The sequence below is a fragment of the Lipomyces oligophaga genome (genome assembly GCF_038497815.1).
Source record: "Lipomyces oligophaga strain CBS 7107 unplaced genomic scaffold V1516scaffold_1, whole genome shotgun sequence".
Classification (NCBI taxonomy): Eukaryota; Fungi; Ascomycota; class Lipomycetes; order Lipomycetales; family Lipomycetaceae; genus Lipomyces; species [Lipomyces] oligophaga.
This window is the reverse complement of record NW_027117785.1, coordinates 1,499,556-1,518,946: the sequence shown is the minus strand read 5'-3', so window position 1 is coordinate 1,518,946 and position 19,391 is coordinate 1,499,556. Positions and strand designations below refer to the sequence as shown.

The 19,391-nt window shown below is 45.3% G+C and overlaps 3 protein-coding genes across 3 annotated transcripts; 1 reads left to right on the top strand and 2 right to left on the bottom strand.

Moving 5' to 3' along the window:
- Positions 1-31: 31 nt before the first annotated feature.
- V1516DRAFT_668751 (ABC-2 type transporter-domain-containing protein) lies at positions 32-5,004 on the bottom strand. Its single transcript, XM_066921056.1, has 3 exons — positions 4,182-5,004; positions 2,385-4,103; positions 32-2,332 (listed from the first exon to the last, which is right to left on the bottom strand). The coding sequence occupies exons 1-3, from the start codon at positions 4,700-4,702 to the stop codon at positions 151-153; spliced, it is 4,422 nt and encodes a 1,473-aa protein (XP_066780040.1). The 5' UTR covers positions 4,703-5,004; the 3' UTR covers positions 32-150.
- A 2,351-nt stretch (positions 5,005-7,355) lies between these two features.
- Positions 7,356-13,375, bottom strand: V1516DRAFT_618624 (1,3-beta-glucan synthase component-domain-containing protein; the record flags this gene model as incomplete). The annotated part of the gene is made up of 3 exons (XM_066919420.1): positions 7,356-7,570; positions 7,633-12,996; positions 13,054-13,375. 3 exons carry the CDS (start codon positions 13,373-13,375, stop codon positions 7,356-7,358), a joined length of 5,901 nt encoding a protein of 1,966 aa, XP_066780039.1.
- A 3,273-nt stretch (positions 13,376-16,648) lies between these two features.
- On the top strand, positions 16,649-18,727 carry V1516DRAFT_619114 (HORMA domain-containing protein; the record flags this gene model as incomplete). The annotated part of the gene is made up of 3 exons (XM_066919440.1): positions 16,649-16,788; positions 16,852-17,936; positions 18,258-18,727. The coding sequence occupies 3 exons, from the start codon at positions 16,649-16,651 to the stop codon at positions 18,725-18,727; spliced, it is 1,695 nt and encodes a 564-aa protein (XP_066780038.1).
- Between the last annotated feature and the right edge of the window lie 664 nt (positions 18,728-19,391).

Genomic DNA, 19,391 nt, shown 5'->3' with positions numbered 1-19,391 from the left:
AAATACTATATGGTCTAGCCGCCGGCCTGTAGTTCGAAAAGTTCATATTAATTCAATATTCTTGGATATATACGTCGCTTTGCCGAGAAATAGTACAAATAAAAAGACATAAACAATAACTGCTACCACAACAAATATGAAAATGACATTCTACTCAGTCTTACGACTTTTCTTTTTGGGCACACGCAGAAGCCAGTAAAGGAATACAGCACCAAAAACATTGAACACAATAAATATCCACATAAATCCAAAGTCCCGCCATCTATGAGAATAATAAGACACGACCGAGGCAAGGAACACATTTGTATCTTTCACTGTGCAGAACTCGCAGTTCTCCATCGCAGAAGGGTTCATCAGTTGGCCACCATGTGTGAGAATATATGGATTCATGTACTCAGCACAGGTCATATTAGAAGAAGACGGCGAAAATTGCAGGAGCTCCACAGACGAGCACACCACTTCCGAATTTGCGACTCCGACTGACAGCATCGCTTCTACTAGATATGTAAATGGCGAAACTCTGTACATGAAAATCCAAAAATGTGGGAACTGACTAGGCGTAGCAAGTACACCGCAGAAAATCAAACACAGCGAAAAACACAAATTCACAAACTGCGATGCGGTTTCTGCTAGATCAACGCCAGCTACTGCCATCTGACCAAACGTGGACTGGTGAATAAAAAACACCAAAATAAGTAAAAACATTAGCGCTCCACGTTCGTGAACGGCCCCTGTAGCCTCGGCATTCTTGTAGAATCCTATCGGATAATACCAGCAGAAGAAAGAAATTACCGCACAGAGAATCTGCCAAGGAATTTCTACAAGAATGTTGGATGCAAGGAACGCTTGCCAGGCATATGTCTTGGACGGTCGTTCACGGACTTCATACAGTGAACGCTGCGTGACAAAATTTGGCATCATCTGAGCGCACAAATTACCAAACACCGTATAGAGCATAAAGACGGAGAACATCTGATTCTGAAGACCTTGCAATGAGGTATCTGCACGGTAGAATGAGAAACCAATAAACAATGTACATGCCGTAGATAAGCCGACTTTAGACCACAAGTACGAAGGCGTACGATAGTATTGCTGGAATACTCGTTTCAGCACTTCCCACAATTGGACCGTAAATGGTGCAGAAAATTCGCCTGTATTTGTATGATCATGTTCGACGGGCAATTGAGAAAGCTTCTCCTTCAGTTGTTCAATCTCAGTACGAACAGCATCACGCTCTGGCGAATGCATCCAAACGTCAAACCAATCCTTAACCGCCACTGAGCCAGGTGCAGCGCCGACGACTTCAAGCATCCATTCGGCCGGATTAGCATTCGCAGGACAAGGATGAGAGCCATTACTTTCAAAATAAGTTGTTAAAGTCTTGGAATTCTCTCCAATCTCTCCAAAATATACTGTCTTACCGCCGCGCGTCAAAAAGAGCAGACGATCGAATTCTTGAAACAGAATAGCAGAAGGCTGATGAATAGTACAAAGAATGGCCTGTCCAGCATTCGCAAGCTTGCGCATAAGCGAGCAGATGGACCATGCGGTCTGAGAATCTAGACCAGATGTAGGCTCATCCAAAAACAAGAGCAACTTGGGTCTAGCCGCAAGCTCAACACCGATTGTAAGACGCTTCCGCTGCTCAACATTCAGACCTTCACCAGGGATACCAACAACGGCATCAGCATAAGATTCCATCTCCAGAATACGGATAACCTCATCAATATATGCGATTTTCTCGGCTCTGGGAATAGAAGAAGGCTGCCGAAGGAGAGCTGAAAACTCCAGAGCTTCACGCACAGTGGAGGTCTCCAAATGCAAATCTTGTTGCTGTACGTAACCGGTCTTACGCTGGAAAGAGGAATCTCGAGGATGGCCATTGACAAGCATTTCACCAGTTACAACGCCCATGGTAACACGGGAAGCCAAAACATCAAGCAAAGTGGTCTTACCAGCACCAGAAGATCCCATAAGGGCAGTCAATGTACCGGGCTTGACAAAACCATCAACCTGATCAAGCAATCTTCTAGGTTCAGATTTGATTTTAATATCGTAACAAACATCTTTCCAGAAGAAAATTTCTTTATGTTGTTCAGCGGATTCCTGTCCCATACTAGCGGATGAATCTCCACCTTCCTTCTCCGTCTCATGGTCATACGTAGGCAGGGACTCAGCTTCTTCAGCATGTGCACGAGCACTAACGATATGTTTGGAGTTTCTCTGGAAGATTAAAACTTCGCCTTTAGAACGAGCAGAAGAAATCATTTCAGTAGCAAAGAGATAATAGGCACAGAAGAAGCAGACAAAGCCCCAAATGATACCCAAATTTCTATACAGCATTAGCAAAACAAAGAATTCAACAATTCTGCATAAGCACGTACCTCCACATATGTCCATTCGTATATTTGAAACTGAGATTAAGGTAGTCAGATCCTTCCACGTAATCTTGTCCAAGCACGGCACCAACAACGCTGCAGATCTTAGCCGAGTCCGGCACATCTTCGTAACCTGGACCGCTAGGCACAAACGAAGCACATGAAAATTTTCTATGCCGAAACTCGTTTAGCATTAACGACTCGAAGCCATAAGCAATAGGATCAAGATAATTCAACCAGCGAGCCCATCCATGCATATAAGTAGTTGGGATAGTGAAACCAGTGTAAATGACGAGCATCAAAATCAAAACACCAGCCGGAGCCATGGCTTCTGAGATAGTTTTCGACGAGGCACCAATAGATCGGAAAATCATAGACATTGCCATAACCACTGAGAACGAAAACAGCAGGTAAGTGAAGAAGGCGCCTGGTTCTCTGCGTAGATTTGACATGAAATATAACGTGAGATTGAACGCTATACAAACCAATATCTTTAAAGGCATATCACATACCATAGATGCAACAGCCTCGGTGAATGGATGATAGAAAGCATATCGCGATTGTTTTTCGACAATGGGTCGTTGTGCATATAATGACATAATTTCCAAAGCCGAGGAGAACGCATTAAACAAAATAGAAAAAAATAGCAAAGCACCACGAGAATAGAACGTCGCAGTGGTGGAGGGGAGATTGTAGAATACCGAAGAAATAACAAGAGCAAGAATGATGTTTGAGATCAAGGTAGCAAAAAACAGGGTCATGTCGCCCAATAAGCGTTGAAAGCCGCGACTGATACAGAGCTTGATCTGCATGTGCACTGAAATTGTGTAGGGAGACCGTACAGAGATATGATCGGCTTGGCTTTTCTTGCGGGATTCGATAAATTGCTCGAGAGAAGGTCCATTAATCGGGTATTGGGAGTCAAATGAATCGATCTCAGCAATGAGAGCCCTGTAAATATCTGATTCTCGGAAGCGGGCTGCGAATTCATCAGGAGTGCGAGGAACACGGTTCTCAAATCCAGGACGAGCAATGCGCTCAGAGGGATTAGTAAGAGACGTGAGGAAATCACCAGTAGTCTGGCGCGCAGGACAGTCAAAGCCCATGTCGACGAAAAACTGTTTCGCAATTTTCGCGGAACCGAAAAATATTTGACGACCTTCATAGAGAACAATCACCTTGTCAAACTCATCATAGGCATCCTGAGAAGCTTGGTAGAGCGAAACAAGGGACGTGGTAGCGGTGGTACGGGCAAATAGCTTCAGATTGCGGATGAAGGTGAGAGCCGTTGCCGAATCAAGACCACGAGTAGAGTTGTCCCAGCACTGAAGAGGTGCTCCTCCAAGCATAGCCTCGGCAATGGAGACACGCTTTCGCTCACCACCAGAAACACCACGGACATAGTCATTTCCGACCTTGGTGTTGATGGTATGGGTAAGACCAAGCATGGCCATAACGACATCACGCATGTACTGGGCGAAGACCTGGCGGCTCACATTAGCGATACGGTTTTGCGGAGTTCGAGCCAATGAGGCAAACATCAACGTTTGGCCGACGGTAAGATGCGGGAAATGGACATCGGTTTCAGCGTTGTAAATGACCTCACCACGGAATTGGGACTTCATGAGGTTTGCGGGGATTCCCTGGAAGTTGAGAACGGATTCTTTATCAACGTGATAGCCATGAGTATCACCGGCAATTGTTTTTAGGAAAGTCGAACAGCCACTGCGAGACAGGTTAGTTAGTAAAATGAGATCAGATGCGGGAGGCGTGGGGAAATGTGGACCGGTGGAGAAACTTTACCTGCCGGGACGGCCAAGAACCATGAGCATTTCACCCGGCTGGAGGACACCGTCAAAGTCGCGGAGGATCTGGATCCGCTTCAAGTTTGATCTCGAGATCTTATCGTAGACACCTGTAATGCCCTTAAGAATGACATTGAGAAAGGTCTTTTGGTAGTCTGTATCAGTGCCGAAACCGTAGGCGCCAAGGTTGCGGAAAGAGACACCAGCTGTGCGGATGGGATAAGACTCGGGAGTTCTGGCGCCGATGTCGAGCAGAGACTTGATGAAGAACGAGGCCGAGAACGAGTCCGAGAAAGGGTTCAGACGAGGATCTTCGGATCCGTCGATGAAGGGATTGAGACCTTCAGGAATGCCGTCGCTCTGTTGACCTGTTTTGGCAGAGTAGACTGAGAGATGCGAGATCTGTCTAGCAAGTTGGGTGACCTCGGCCTCGATGGAAGCCTGATCTACGAGTCCAGACTCTGAGCCGGACTCAGAGCCGGAAGGCAGATCGGACGACTGTTGTTTTTCGTAGTCCATCACGATACTTGAGCCAGGCGGATCTTGTTTGATGAAAACAAAGGGAGAGAAGAGAGGAAGAGGAGAGGGTGGACTGCGAGAGCAGTGGTCAGGGCTGCGAAGAGCAATAACAATGGGCAGGCGTTATCACAGAATCACGTCAAACTGTGTGCGACGGCCAAGATGTTGCTGCTGCTGCTGGTGGAATTGAAGTAAGGGCGGGTGCTGGTAGGGAGAGCAGACAAACTGATACATGAAAATGCAGACCAGCCGGAGGGATTATTTATAAATAAGTACATTTGAGCGAGACGCGTCTACAGTAGCTACGGCAACCAGACAGTCCGCTGCGCAGCTGGCCTGCTCTGGAGTAGCGAAACCTGTCCCGAGAACGGACTCGAGAGCGGCCAGTGCTGACGAGGGTGCGGCTGCGGGGGGTCTACAGAGTGGCGAGTGGTGACTCGGATCATGAATTGGAGATATTTGCGCGAGAAGGCAGACAAAGAGGCAGGCAAAACCACAAACTTTACGCAGCAATAAACGGTGAGTATTCGATAATCTTAGGCCAATTGGACGGTGAGTAATTAAACATAACACAGCCAGCACGGATCGCGGGACTGCGCCGGCCGGCGTTGTTTTGAGTGTGGTTAATGGTATGGAATTTCTGGGCAATCTATACCGACCAACGACAGGACTAAGGAGCAAAAAATATCGAGACAACTACTACGACTTAGGTCGAGAAGCCCTGCCGGAGACCGCTAACTGCATCTCCGGACACTTGCTTTTGGTTTTTCTCGGGAACTAGTTCGCATAGAGAAAATATCTGTACTAGCAGTGGCCGTGCTGCTTGGTCGGTCCCCTTTCTCTTTCTCCATCTCTTGGTCTCTCAACACGCGGTAAACTGTAATCGGCAACCGACAGTCAAAGTCAACAATCAACAATCAACAATCAGCAATCAGCAGTCGACAATCGAAACGAACTCGGTCTCGGATCGCCTATTAGCCCGATACGACCACACGTAATAGTCTGTCATCCACACGCATACTGAATACACCTGTTGTCTGTGCCGCATAAACTCCAGTTCATTCAAACCCAAACTTCCTTCTCACTGTTTATTTTGGCTTCACATCTCAAAACTGTCCCTCCTCTCGGCAGTAACCTTAGTTACAGTCCCTCTGCCACCAGCGCCCCCGTCCCTTCGCACTGCTGTGACGTCGCCATCGATCTTCCTCCATGCATCTGGTAGCTCTTGCAGTGTCCCCTAAAGCTCGGGCCTCGCCCTAACCCGCAGCACTTGTCCGCGGCGCGGAAGGAGCTGCTGGTTTTCCCGCGCCGCATGGGCGGGTTGTGTGAAGCGAACACGAATTTCCTCCGTGCGTCTGGAATGTCTTGCAACTGCACAACTCTCAAGCCATGTTGATAGACGGCTGTCGGGACTCTTCCCCCTTGGACGCCTACATTCGGCTCGGAACTTATGGCGATCCGACTTCCGAACCTACTGGATAATTGCTAGCTAGCTGTTCAGAGCGGAAGATGTATTGATTTCCTATGGATTTGATTGCCGCCCATTTCCCTGGTCGAGAAGACACACTCTAAAACTCGGCTGCACCACCATTGTTCTGCTCCGGTCCCGTTGTGTCGTTCTCGACTGTATCCACTACAAACACCAAGACCAAGACGTCTCCAAACGCTCTTGATTGATATTCCTCTTCGGATTCGGCACTGTTCGCATTCGATATGCCTGGACTCGTAAACTGAGGGTTGCTCCGATATCCGAAAGATGGCGCTGGTCAAACAGTCCGAGGTCTTGCTGATAATGCAGCCGTGCCTTCCTCGACCAGATCAGCGCTTCTGGAAACGCGATTTCAATCTGGTCCGTTTCCCGTAGTTCTACAGCACTCCATCTCGTATACGATGGCTGCTTCGGTTCCAGTACCTGGCTATCTATTTTTATCGTCGTATTCTTGTCCACCTATTTCGTATCCAGACACTCACTCTCCCACATAGTGCCCCGTACTGTGCACCATTCTTGACCAACAGACACGATAATGCAATATTGGGACAGCGCAGCTTGCATGAATAAGCACACATGCACACATACACGGAGACAGGCATATATTCCCTGCCATCCTTACTGCACCTCACTACACACGGCACCATTCGGCGAATTTCATTAAACTAATAATATTTATACGAAACAAACCACTCAAATCGTTCAATCAATAATCTTCCAGAACAAAAAGTCGAAAATAACAGCAGTAATAAAAACCCGAACTCAAAGCGGAAACGGAAAATATAAAACAAAACAGTCAACAAGACCTAAGACCTTGGAATTCCAGCACTGCTTCCTCCACTCCTCCGCTTCTCTTCCATCCTTCATGATTCTTATCTTCTTCCAATCCTCGTTCTTCCGATTCCTTCCATTTTCCATCGTCCAGATTCATCCAGCCAATCCAAATCATTTTCGTCGCATGCCCTTTCCAATAACATTTTCGTGAATATAAATGATATAATAATAGTTTCCGTTCATTATGCACGTCTTCTGGATCCTCCATAATAGAAAATGTACCAATATAATAAATTATAGTAGTAGTAATAGTAATAGTAATAAAACTCAATAATAATAAAAATAATAAATAATAAATAAAAATACAACTCTATGTCGCTCGAAGATCTTCTAACTCGTCGATGATGAAGAATGGCTAGACGTTTTCGTCGATGAGCTTGAAGCAGTCGAAGTGCGATGCGCAAGCGACGAGGCACTGTAGAATGATGACTTAACCCAGTTAGGTGCATTGGCTCCTGTATCATTGTGATTCTGGCCCGTGGGCTGGATCAATCCCGAGAAACTTTCAGGCAGTTTATCCGAGAGATTATCAGGGGTGTATTTACCTATTGAAATCAGTTAGTCGATCAATTCAAATATTTGAATTTTGAATATTTGTAAAACTTACCAGCAACGGCGGGTGCTACGATCAGTGCAACAAACAGAATGAGCATAGCAAAGTAGAGTGTAGCATATTTCTTGACCATACGCTTACGCAACTTGGTCTGCTTCAGAGAGAAAATCGGAGGACGAATCTGGCGCGAAGGTCGAAGCCAGAACAACATCATCGAATGCCACTTATCGCAGAACGGGAAAAGCACAGCTGGAATCTGCACAAACAACAGCAAGTGGCCCAAAATGAAATCGCCCGCGAACATGGACAATTCAACAATCTTGCAAATAAATTCACGAGAAGGCTGAGTGAATGCTTGCCATCCCATACCACTGCCGTACCACTTGCCAGACCACCAAGCGCGGTTGGCATGATCATGCTTGAACTCACGAGTGAGAAACGCAACTGTAAAAATCTTGAAGATGAAACGCTGCACAGCAGTTGATGCAACCATACCCAACAAAGCCTTGTCAAACGACCAGCCCTGCAGGAACCACATGACTTCAAAGAAAACAACCTGAACAATAACAGCGATAGCATGCGCAATAGCGGCCATGACTGCCGATGTTTGCTTGCAGCACAATCCCATAAGAGGACCAGCACAGCACGCAAGACCAAAGAACACCATCAGCAAACCTGCATTAATAGCAATAGGTGCTACAACGCAAATGACTAAACGCAGAACTGAGTTAATTTCAGAAGCATTCTTGACACCAGTTTGTGCATTAACAAAGAAGTATGGAATAACTGCACAAACAGCAACAAGAAGTGGTCCCACAATCTCAGAAAAGAAAATGTTGGTGAAATGCGCTCTTGGAACATCAGCCATACCCTTCTCAGATTCGTCTCCCAGAGTCTTGCGCTTGTAACCGGTGATACGGGTACGAATCAGTCGGCAGTAACCAATCCACGAATTCTTATGCCATTTAGTATTACCCCGAGACAACCAACGAATAAAATCACGGTAGTCCAAGAAGAAATCAGTGAAGGCAAATTGGTGCGGATTATATAAGAATGGAGCCTCAGTTAGAGCAAACAAAGAAAGCCAGAACCACAAGTATGAGGCATTCCAGTGAGCAAGAGTAGAGTACAATAACATTGCAAACGATCGCGCACCAAAGTAAATAGCTGGACTAGCAAATCGAGAGAAAAGTACGGAGAATGGAATACGGGTGAACGCAAAACCACGACCTGTAGCAATGTATCGAGCACCACCAAACGACAAGTCAGTAAGAAGGGAGTTGGCATAAATCTGACAAGCAAAAACCTCGAAAACAGGAGACGTGGATAAGAAATGCTTGGCCAAACGCTTAGCAGCATGCCACACACCACGTTCCATTAACTCTTGAACAACCAAAGGAATGAGAGAGTAGAAGAAAACGATGAAGATAGACAATATACAGCGAGTAACCCACTGGACAACAGGGGCTGTCTCATAACATCCAATAGGAATCTGAGGATCCGTAATAGGGACATTACGATTGTAGTAGCAAGGAATGGTCTCGGAAACAAGAGCACCAATGTTCGTAAGAACAACCATAAAAAGCTGAACTGACAACATAATAAGCAAGTTGTTAATGTGAAAACCAGGATGAGCATAGTAAAAAGACAGAAAACGATCCAAAGGCAACTGTGTACCAAGATAGTAGTATTCGCGGGAGAGCATCTGTTCACCCATACCGGCTCCAATCTTTGTAATGAAATTGAGAATAGAACCAAAACCAAGATCACGACCTTTACCACACTGGTAGTATTCACAGTGTTTAATACGACCACCGCGCAAGAGAGCATTCATACCAGCAAAAATATCTTCATTCAAGTGCAGACCCTTCTGAGCCTTGGAGACACCTCCACGAGTAGTCATAAAAGCAGCGTTCAGGAAATCAGGATGGCCATAATGGAGTTTGCCACCAATTTGCGCCATGGTACGAGCAAACAGAGTACCAAAGGTTTGCTCCTTTCCAGCAGCAATATCACCCAAAATACCGATATTTTCAGAGAAAATATATTCACGGGCACCAAGAATTGCAACAGGATTTGTCGCCTGTGTAGGAACACCAGGTGTGTAAGGATTAACATTTTCAACAGTCATTTCTTCGAATTCAGCTAAAACTGAACGAATCTTCAAACATTCTTCAAGATAGTTATCTTGATTAGCATCAATCAGCTGGATGTATTCACCACGATAGAAAATCAAAGCATGATTCTGGTTATCAGATTTTCCGTCACCAAGAATCGGATTACCACTAAGCTGAATACGGAATTTGGGACGACGTTTGCCGTTTTCCATAATTTCACAGTGACCATCAATCAAAGCAGAATAGACGCGAGGCTCTTCCCCTTCATTAAGAGGAGGTTCCTCATCAAGATAGGCAATTTGGAGATCAGGATAAGCACGAAGTAAAAACTCGGTGTTCTCCATCTCATCAGGCTTGAATTTGGCCAATCGCTGCATAGAAACCAAAAACTTGAATTTTCGACGAGCCATACGCTCAAGTTCTCGCTCCAACTTATCAGTATTGCCGCCAAACATTTGAACAACCTCGGGATTCTCAACACGATAAAGAAGCTTTATAGCGCGCGAATAATTCATAAAACCAGATACGGTACGATAGAGAGTCTGATAACGAAGAGAAGCCCAAATACGCGTTCGCAGAGTGTATTCAGGAGCAGCAGATTTGAAACCAATGCAGTAAAATGGCAAATCATCAATCTTGCTTTTTGCTTTATCTTCCTCCTTTTCGGAGTCATTAGATCCATTGTAAGTACCTGTTTCTTCGGCCAAAATCTTGGTATCCTTAACAAAGCACTCCCATTCAGAAGGATGAAGATGTTTAAGATATTCCAAAAGAGTAACACGCGCAAACTGATCGTCCTCGCGAATAATTTCACGAAGAGAAAGAAGAATCTTTTCAGCATAGTGAGGAACCAGAACAGTAAACGTAGGCATGTTATCAACAGGCAGGGGCTCTGGGATGGGAGTAGCAAGAGATTGGGCAAAGAAAGAAATACGACGTTCAGCCTCAGATCCTGAAGGGAAGAATTCAGTCTTGAAAGAATGATCTTCCTGAGCAATGAAAAACGTAGGGGCGCGAAGAGTGCGCTTACCCTCTTGCTCAGAAGGCACCTGGTGGTACAAAAGTTTCTGGACATGATCAATAGCAAGTAAATGTTCACGGTACATAGAGATAACAATTGCGTTCCAGATCTGGGAAATCAAAACTTTAGGCTTGTACTTAATTTCCATATCAGTAGTGGCTAGAATCTTGGAGTAAATACGCTTAGGAAGTCTTGAGAACACATTTCTCCATGGAGTCATAATAGAAACTCCCAAGTAGAAAGATCGTGCAACGGAAAAGGCCGAATTCCAAATGATGTACCACAAGTAGGTATCAAGGAAGAACAAAACCAAGTCAGTGAAATACATGAGAATCAAAGCAATATGAGCTTGCTGGCGGCAAAGAACTTTTCCGAAATATTTCTCTCCTACACATCGTTCCATATCCATAGTGCTAAGGTCACGAATAGGATCACGAATGGAGAGTGTCAAGAAGTAGTAAGATTCAATGTACTTACAAAGAAAGACAGCAAACCAAAGACCATATGACATCCACATATCGTTTCCATGGAGCCGAGCATACGAAGCAGTGAAAGTCTGATTTGCAACATAGCGACGGCTGTTTCTGGTAGTAAGATTACCAAATAACGAGCCAAGAGGCATAATCGAAAAATAAAGTACAGTAGCAAGAGCAATGAAAAACTGCACAACACCAAGAATGTGAGCGCCACGGTTTTTCTCATCAAGCTCAACAAAACCAAAGATATAAACCGATGGAGCAAAATTGCAAATGAACACAAGAATCAAAAACATCAAACGGCGAGTAAGATGTTGTGCACCAGCCCAAACGCGAGGCACAAAAGCCCATTCACAAAGTGTAGCAACAATATTGATGAGGGAAGCAACAGCTCCTGCAAGAGCAACAGAAGACCATCTGGATTGAGGAGTAGGCTGATTGTTAAGCATTTGGATATAGTCTTTGGTATATAGGGTCGGAGAATTGAAAGCCGTGAAGAACCAGAAAATACTGATATGCATAATCCAAACACGGTTAAAGTTGGTAACCAAATGAAACCAAGATCGAGTCTCCTTATATGTCTTGAAGAAGGCATTTTTCCAATCAACCTCTCTAAGGTGAGGATATCTTTCCTCAGCCGGAAGATCAACCAGACGAGTACCATCTTCCAAAGTGATGCGCTGAATACCCTCGGGATACCAGAATAGCTGATTGATATCATCATAACCAATAACTTTGTTGTGGTCACGCTCGCGTCGGACAAACTTTCCATCAATAATCTGATAACCTTGATCACGCATGTACATATAAATAGGGGTGATGACATTCTGTAAAAAGTCACCTTCTGGAACAGGCTCGACCTTATTCTGGCAGTCAGGTGAAGAATAATAATCATCTGCGCAACGGAAGATGAAGCATAAGCACTCAGGAGTGAAACGAACCTGATTAGCTTCACCCCAGCAAAGAAGGTAGAGAGCAATCTGTCGAGCACGATCATGTTGAGACATTTGATTCATACGAGTTTTCCATCTATATTCAGCCGCTTCTAAGGAACTATCTCCCTCTAGCTCCTCCAGCGTTTGTTCGGGATCCTCAAGAGGAGCAACCTGAGGAACTTTATCCTCTTGTTTCTTTCTGCGGAACATCTTGGACTTAGACTTCTTCGTATGTTTCTTATTGCCAATTTTCATATTACGGAAACCAACCTCATCGTCAAGATCGAGATGAGCTGCAAAATACCACTTACGGTAATTTGCATTGTCACCGCCAATATAATCAGCGTGAAGAGTAAGGAGAGCCTGATTAGGAGTCATACGGGAAGCACGCGAATCCAGCATGATCATGAAATGATCAAACATGTTACGCATACTGTCGCGCTGGAAACCAAACTTATTAGTGAGATCAATAAAGATATCTTCAATCTCCTCCTTGGAGAGAGGAATCTGATTATCAGCTGTCCAAGTAGGATAAGGTTCTCGAGAAAGAGCAGGAACGTTTGCGAAATTATTTTGATAATCCAGACCATAGACTGGAGTAGACGCACCGGAAGAGCGGTTTCCATTGAAAGAAGCCTGAGAAGACGGAGGACGATAGGCACGAGCATTTGGGCCAGCAGCATAATCGGGTCCATAATTGCGGAAACCCTCATCGCCACGTCCATAATAATCCATTTCAGCAGCACGAGCCATATCAGATCTCATAGTAAAATCTGAAAAGGTTTCAGAATCCTGATCGGAGTCTCGGCCAGGACGTTTACCTTTGGCATTATTGCGAGCATAAGGAACATTGGAAGCAACTGGAGCATCTAATATTGTAAGTCAAAATGAAAAGATGAATATGGAAGCTGCCTATAAAAACTTACCATACATGTCGGCAGGAGCAGCAGGATAGGCTTCCGCGGAGTAATCTCCCGCATACTGCTCGTTGTCGTAATATTCACCTTGGCCTTCGTTTGGATAATATCCGTATTGGCCATCCTGATAGCCCTGTCCATCATCGTAATATTGATCATCCTCGTAAGGTTGCTCATACTGACCAGCTTGGCCATGTTGCTGGTCGTACTGATCGTAAGTATCGTAAGCGCCCCCTTCGTAAGGGTGCTGGTCGTACTCTTCATCATAGTACTGGCCATCCTGAGGATGAGTACCGTCAGGTGCCTCCTGATAGTGCTGATGAGATGCCATATCTAGTAACTTTACTAGTCGTTAGCCAAAAGGACTAAATATAGAAATACAGATACAAATCTAAACTAGAAAGGGAACGTACTTCTAGAACACCGTTCTAGCACCTCACTTGAAATTCAGGAAGTGAAAAACGATAACCAGGTAAATCTTTCAATCCACCAACAAACTAATCGAGAGCTTTACGACCTAGAAAGAGAGAAAACTTGTTAGAACATAAAGATTCTGAGTTTAACGGAGACGTTTCAGAGCGACGCGCAGCAGCGAGAATAGGGTTACGCGTTGAATTAGAACGGCGGTCTCCAAATCTGATTTTGCAACATAAAAAACGAACAAAATAATGAAAAATAATCGAACGTAGAAATTTGGTTGACTTATTATATAGGAGAGAGGCTGGGAAGAAGTAGCCGATTGAGAAAAGTAGGTCAAAAGTTGTGAGACATTCGAAAACGCGTACACAAAAAACTCGGAACAAACGCGCGTCGCAAATGAAGCTCGAAAACGAATCCAGATAAACCTACCTTGAGAGACGGAAATGATACAGCAAGGTCGAAGGAAAAGCACCTAGATTTGTCTAACAGAAGGAAAGGAAGAAAGACAGCGGTGATGAAGAAAGAAGAGAAAAGGAAAGTAAAGGGAAAGAAAACTGAGGAGGGCGAGAGGTGTTCAGTAAAAGGGCCGGGCGGACGAGAGAGAAGGGAGAGAAATTAGTTAGGAAGAGCTGCAGTGGTAGAGAAAATAAAGTTCGGGTCAGTGACGCGTAAGTAAGGGTAAAGTGGCTCGACGCGAGAGTAGCTGGGATAGACGCAAGGGCATGCTCGACTAAAAATAACACATTCTGGCCCGAGAATATTTTGACCGGCTGCGATTGAGGGCGGCGTCTGCGCACGATGGGGGATTCGTGTCTCAGCTTCCTACAAGTAAGCAGGACGTGACCCGTGCAGGAGAATGCAGGGCCTCTCAGACCGAGAGAACAAAAAAAAAGTAACGAGTAACGAGGAAGGCCTTCAATTAACGCCGGACTGCGTGCCGTACAGTGAGAAGGGAAAAGATTATGTGTTTATGCGTTTGTGGTATATAGGAAATTCTTCAAGAGGAATCGGGTTATTCAGCAAGCTCAGTGGAAGAAAGACGTTCCCACTTAGGAGGAACGGTAGTCAACGCTGATATAAAAATATATGCTATTCCAGAGATAGACACTAGCGCATGAATGGGCAGCCTACACAACACTCTCTCAGCCTCGAATGAGGACCAGTCATGCATGACCATGGCTGGATAACGATGTGTAGCTGTAGTCTGCATTTAGCCTTGTCATCGCGTTGTATTTTTCGGCTCGTTCGAGTGTGTAGAGTGATCGTCTCTATCTTCAGGCTCGGTCCAGGGAGCAGCAAAAGACATCAATTTGCCGCTAATTGCCCGATTCGGCCGTCCACCGTGCAGCCGGACCTTCAGGGTGGTGAACGCCTTCCATTTTAGAGTCTCTTGATTTTATGCAACCTTCGTCTACCAGTCTATGTGCTGCTTGTTGATATTCTCTATTTGCATAGACGAGAGCGACAGGTATAATAATAGCAATCCCGTACAGAGTCAGGCAAGTAAGAAAAGCCTGCTTACAGCACACGAATGTTTGTCCGCATGCTGTACGTTAAGGGACCTGCTTACTTGCCTATGCTCTAACCTAGCAGATCTCAACCGTGCAAATTCTTCGTCTTTCATTGCTTCTTTTCGTTGAAAATTTGGCGTTGCTGACTATGCGGATTATCTCTGGCACCCACACTACTGTAGCTCTGCCCAGCAGACCACCAGTCTATCCCGTCACCGTCTAGTAAGCGTTCCAGAAGGACAGAACTGACAGTGCCGCCCTCCAAACGCCTTTGGCCGCCACCACCAGTCAATCGGTAGTCATGACCGATTTTATCCTGATTCTTTTCGTGGTGTCCATCCAGCTGAGCTTTGATCCCTTCTACATTCGGGCAATTGGCAGTGGGTAATCTTCTCAGCATTACTTGCTTGCTAGTCGCCTGTTCGCGGCGCAGTCCAACCTTAATGTCACGTGGAGCGTGCTATCTTGATTTGGGTCACGTTCTTCGAGCCCGTGTCGGCTGTGTTCCTTGAAGAGTGGTGGTAGCATAGAGAGCAGAAGCGTCGCGGTACGCGGTTTGAAGGCTTACGCAGACTATCTTTCTTTTTACAGGTGCAATCAACCGCGCGATCATCTCGTTCCGGACTGGACTTGTCTGCAATATCCAACTTGTTGTCCTTGCTCATCAGCTATCCAAGCTTCTTGAAATGCGTGTTTTGGTCACGCTTAGCCAGCCATCAGTCGGCGATAGATCGTCTAATGCTTCAATCTAATAGATTGTCAAGAGATATAGTGCTGGGCCATTCTTCATTCTTACATACAGCCTGCCTGCCTGCCTGCCCGACGAATAGCCCTGTAGATCAACTAAGATTGTTGTTATTGGCTTTGGAACTTTCGACTGTCTCGCTCTTTCCCTCTCCAGAATATGAGCTATCATACTCCTCTAGGTTTTGCGGCATCAGAGCTTCTCGCGCTCGGTTCTGAGCGACCTCTGTGTTCGAGTATTCTGACAATGGCTGAGATTCTCCCGGCCATTCGAACATATATACATTTTTACTGGAGTCATTACTCAGCTTCGACGACGAGATCCAGCGTACATGCTTAACCAATGTGCAGACTTCCACGAAGTCTGTTCTACATTCTTCGTACAGTAGTCCATTCCCCGTAATAGTCGACACCTAATTTTCCAACCAGGCCTGAATCCTATCTCCCAAATCGCCCCTGTCCATTTTTAGGCCCACCCCAGAGGCAAACTTTATTATTGCTGCACGCTACATTCCTACGCGGCTGCTCTTATCCGGGTACTACTATTTCATAAAACTCCCGGCTCTCTATTGGGTCAGACTTCATCTCCGCGCTGGCTAGCCGTTAGCTATTTGTCCCAACCTCTGCGTGTTCTGTGCGATCTCAACTCTTGAGACATACGAGCATGTCAATCTAGCACGCAAGGCTTGCTAGATCCAACTAGCGAGACCGGTGCGCCTGTTGTGATAGTTCCATGACTGAAATTGAATATGTTTGGAACTAGAAGAATTCGCCCTTTATTCCTCATTCGAATCACACATTTGCTAACTAGTTCCTATCTACGATCCGATCGCTCCAAACATAGCGCACAACTCTTTCGACTGTTGAAGATATTTTTGTGATTCTGTCTACCGTCGTCGGATCAGAACGCGCAAAGAGTAGCAAGCCCAATGACGCTTCGAGCACGATCCGAACAAGTCGTTCCATCGCGACATCAGGAAGATCGAACTGTGGTTACGACCTCAGCTCAATCTCAGCAGTTCCTGAAATTCTTTCTTGTTGCTGCCTTCGGCTGTTTAACGTTTCTTCGGTAAGCAGTATAGATATTGCTCGTAGATGTTCTGTCTCGCACCGATCTAACACTCTCTGGAAGAGGTATATTTGATGACGATAATTTCACGGATGATCGATTTGTTTCCGCCTCTTCTACTGGCATTTCTGAGCTGGTTGTGCCTACTTCAAGCTCGAAGGACACTATTCGTCTTAAACTGATCAAGCGGGGTGTAAGCGCTCAAGCGGACTCCTTACTCGACTGGATAGAACTCGGAATATTCGATTCTCTTTTACAGGGTTATCTTAAGGCTGTGGTGTTCTCTATCGTGACTGATCCTTCGGACCCGAAGTCGGTGATAGAGTCCTATGTGTTCTCATTTTCATATCGACAGGATGGCCCTATAAAGTGTGAAGTAAAAGAAGAGGCCTCAGACCAATGTGTCACGTTTCCTCTATCAGCTAATGAAGTGAGAGGGAATTTATCTCAAATGATGCGACGTTTTATTCTCACCACCCAGCATTTGCAGCCATTGCCAGATAGTCGGCATCTTACTGTCCAGCTGGTATTTGAAGAGTCATGTCCTGAGGAATATCAGCCATTTGGCTTTCATGATAGTCCTGATGATTTTCGTCTATGTCTTTCAGAAAGCTCTCCTGATCATGGATCAGTAGGAAGTCTTACTGTCGGTTGGCATGCTTTATCTGTGGATTTGTATTCACTTTCTCCCGAGCGCTCAGCACTCCAGTTGAGGTCTAAAGAGCTGTCAACGGCTGGCTCTGACAATCTGTTCTATCCTATTGATAAAATTTCCGAGCCCGAATGGTCGATTCCAAACATTGTTACTCGGTCAATGGCGTCTAGGATAATGTCTACTTTTACAACCCCGAGCTCTAAAGAAAAGTCACCGGTAAAACAGGAGGTCCTTCATTATGCTCTTGGTCGCTTGCTACATGATGAGTCTGGTCACGGTTCAGGTACTCAAACGGAAATATGTCAAGCGGATCAGCTAGAGTCATGTGAGGACAAAATTTTAGCTCCTATGACCGAAACGCAGGTTCTATCTTTGGGCAGCGAAGACTTTAGAAGCGATGTCAAATTGGCCACAACTTCTGTCAGTCCTCTCACAACTCAACAAGGTTCATCCTCTATTAAGAATTCTGCTAGTCCAGCTTCTCCTTCGACGCGTTCGGTGGCTCGACGCAGTCCAGCGCGTCCTCGACAGACTTCAACTCGTCCTCGGCAGTCTTCAGCACGACCTCGACAAACTTCAACTCGTCCTCAAACCCAGCCGATCCCAGCGCGTACGATATCAAGTACAAGACAGAGGAATAGAGTTTCACCTAGACAAGTACCTTCTAGCCGCTCGACTAGATCAGTTCCTCGGCCGGCCTCCCGACGGCCTCTTGTTTCTTCTATCTCTCGCTCGATAGCTTCTCGATCTCCAGGACCAGATCAAGTGGCACGTTCTTGTACTACTCGTCGATCGGTTTCGTCAAAACGTTCAGCGCCTGGTCCCACTGGGGACAGCGCTTCCCAAAATTTTCAGTCCCCCATTCCTGTTCGAGCTAGCAAATCATCAGTGAAGGCGAACATTGAACCTAGTTCCATCTGTTCCTCTCCTCAGATTTTATCTACTGGAGCCTGTTCGGAAAGGTATCCAAGTTTGTCCATCCCAGCTTCTAATTGTCTTTGCGATTGTGGCTGTCTAGCTGATGCCGAATTATCTGATACGATTCGATGTGTTAAGTGCTCCAGTGTACGCCATGCCACGTGTTATGGAGTTTTACGTCCAGATGAATATAATAATTCTACGTTTCTATGTTTTCAGTGCGAATTCCCGACGCGTGATGCGGAAGGTTTTCGTCAGTTGGCGATGTTTAGACGTGTGTCTTCTTATATTCTACAAAATATGGCGGTTACTGATTCTGTACCCTTGGAGCGATTCGAGTATTACATTACTTCGGCTACAGGTTAGTTAGAGGAACCTCCTGCTATATAGCAGCTTACTTACTCAATAAGGTCTTGCTGCGGCGCGAGTCAAACTTATTATAGATATTTTAGCATTGCGTGAGATATCTGCTATTTCTATCAAAGAAAATTTAGTTGTATCAGGTATAAGCGAAGCTAGTTCTCGGAGATCTGAGTTTAAATCCAAGTTTTTCGACATATACGGTTCTCTTGTGGCTGTAATGAGCTAATCTGTTTTTTAACTTTACCCAGATAATGCTAACAAAGTGATAGATCAAGCAGCTTACTGAAGCATCTACTTCCATTCTTCATGGTAGAGGAATTTTAGCATCCGTCAGTGCTAACATAACGAATTGTCAAGCTGGCACAGTTTCTTCTTTGCTCAAGAGCAAGAAGCGCGCAAATTCTTCTTCTTCGGAACTAACTATGACCTCACAAACTGACTACGTGCCAACTACCCAACTTACCATTGAGCCGGACAGTACTCAGCAGGCAAATATAAAAAAGCAAAAAATAAGTATTGTTGACCAGTTTATAGATACGTCTTGCTAAGAAAAATTTCCTTTGCTTTGTTGGGCCTGATAATATTATTGTCTTATGTCGATACCGTTTAATCTGCATGGTTGCTCTGTAATATTCTAGCTGATTTATACTGCTTTCTTGTTTGACTA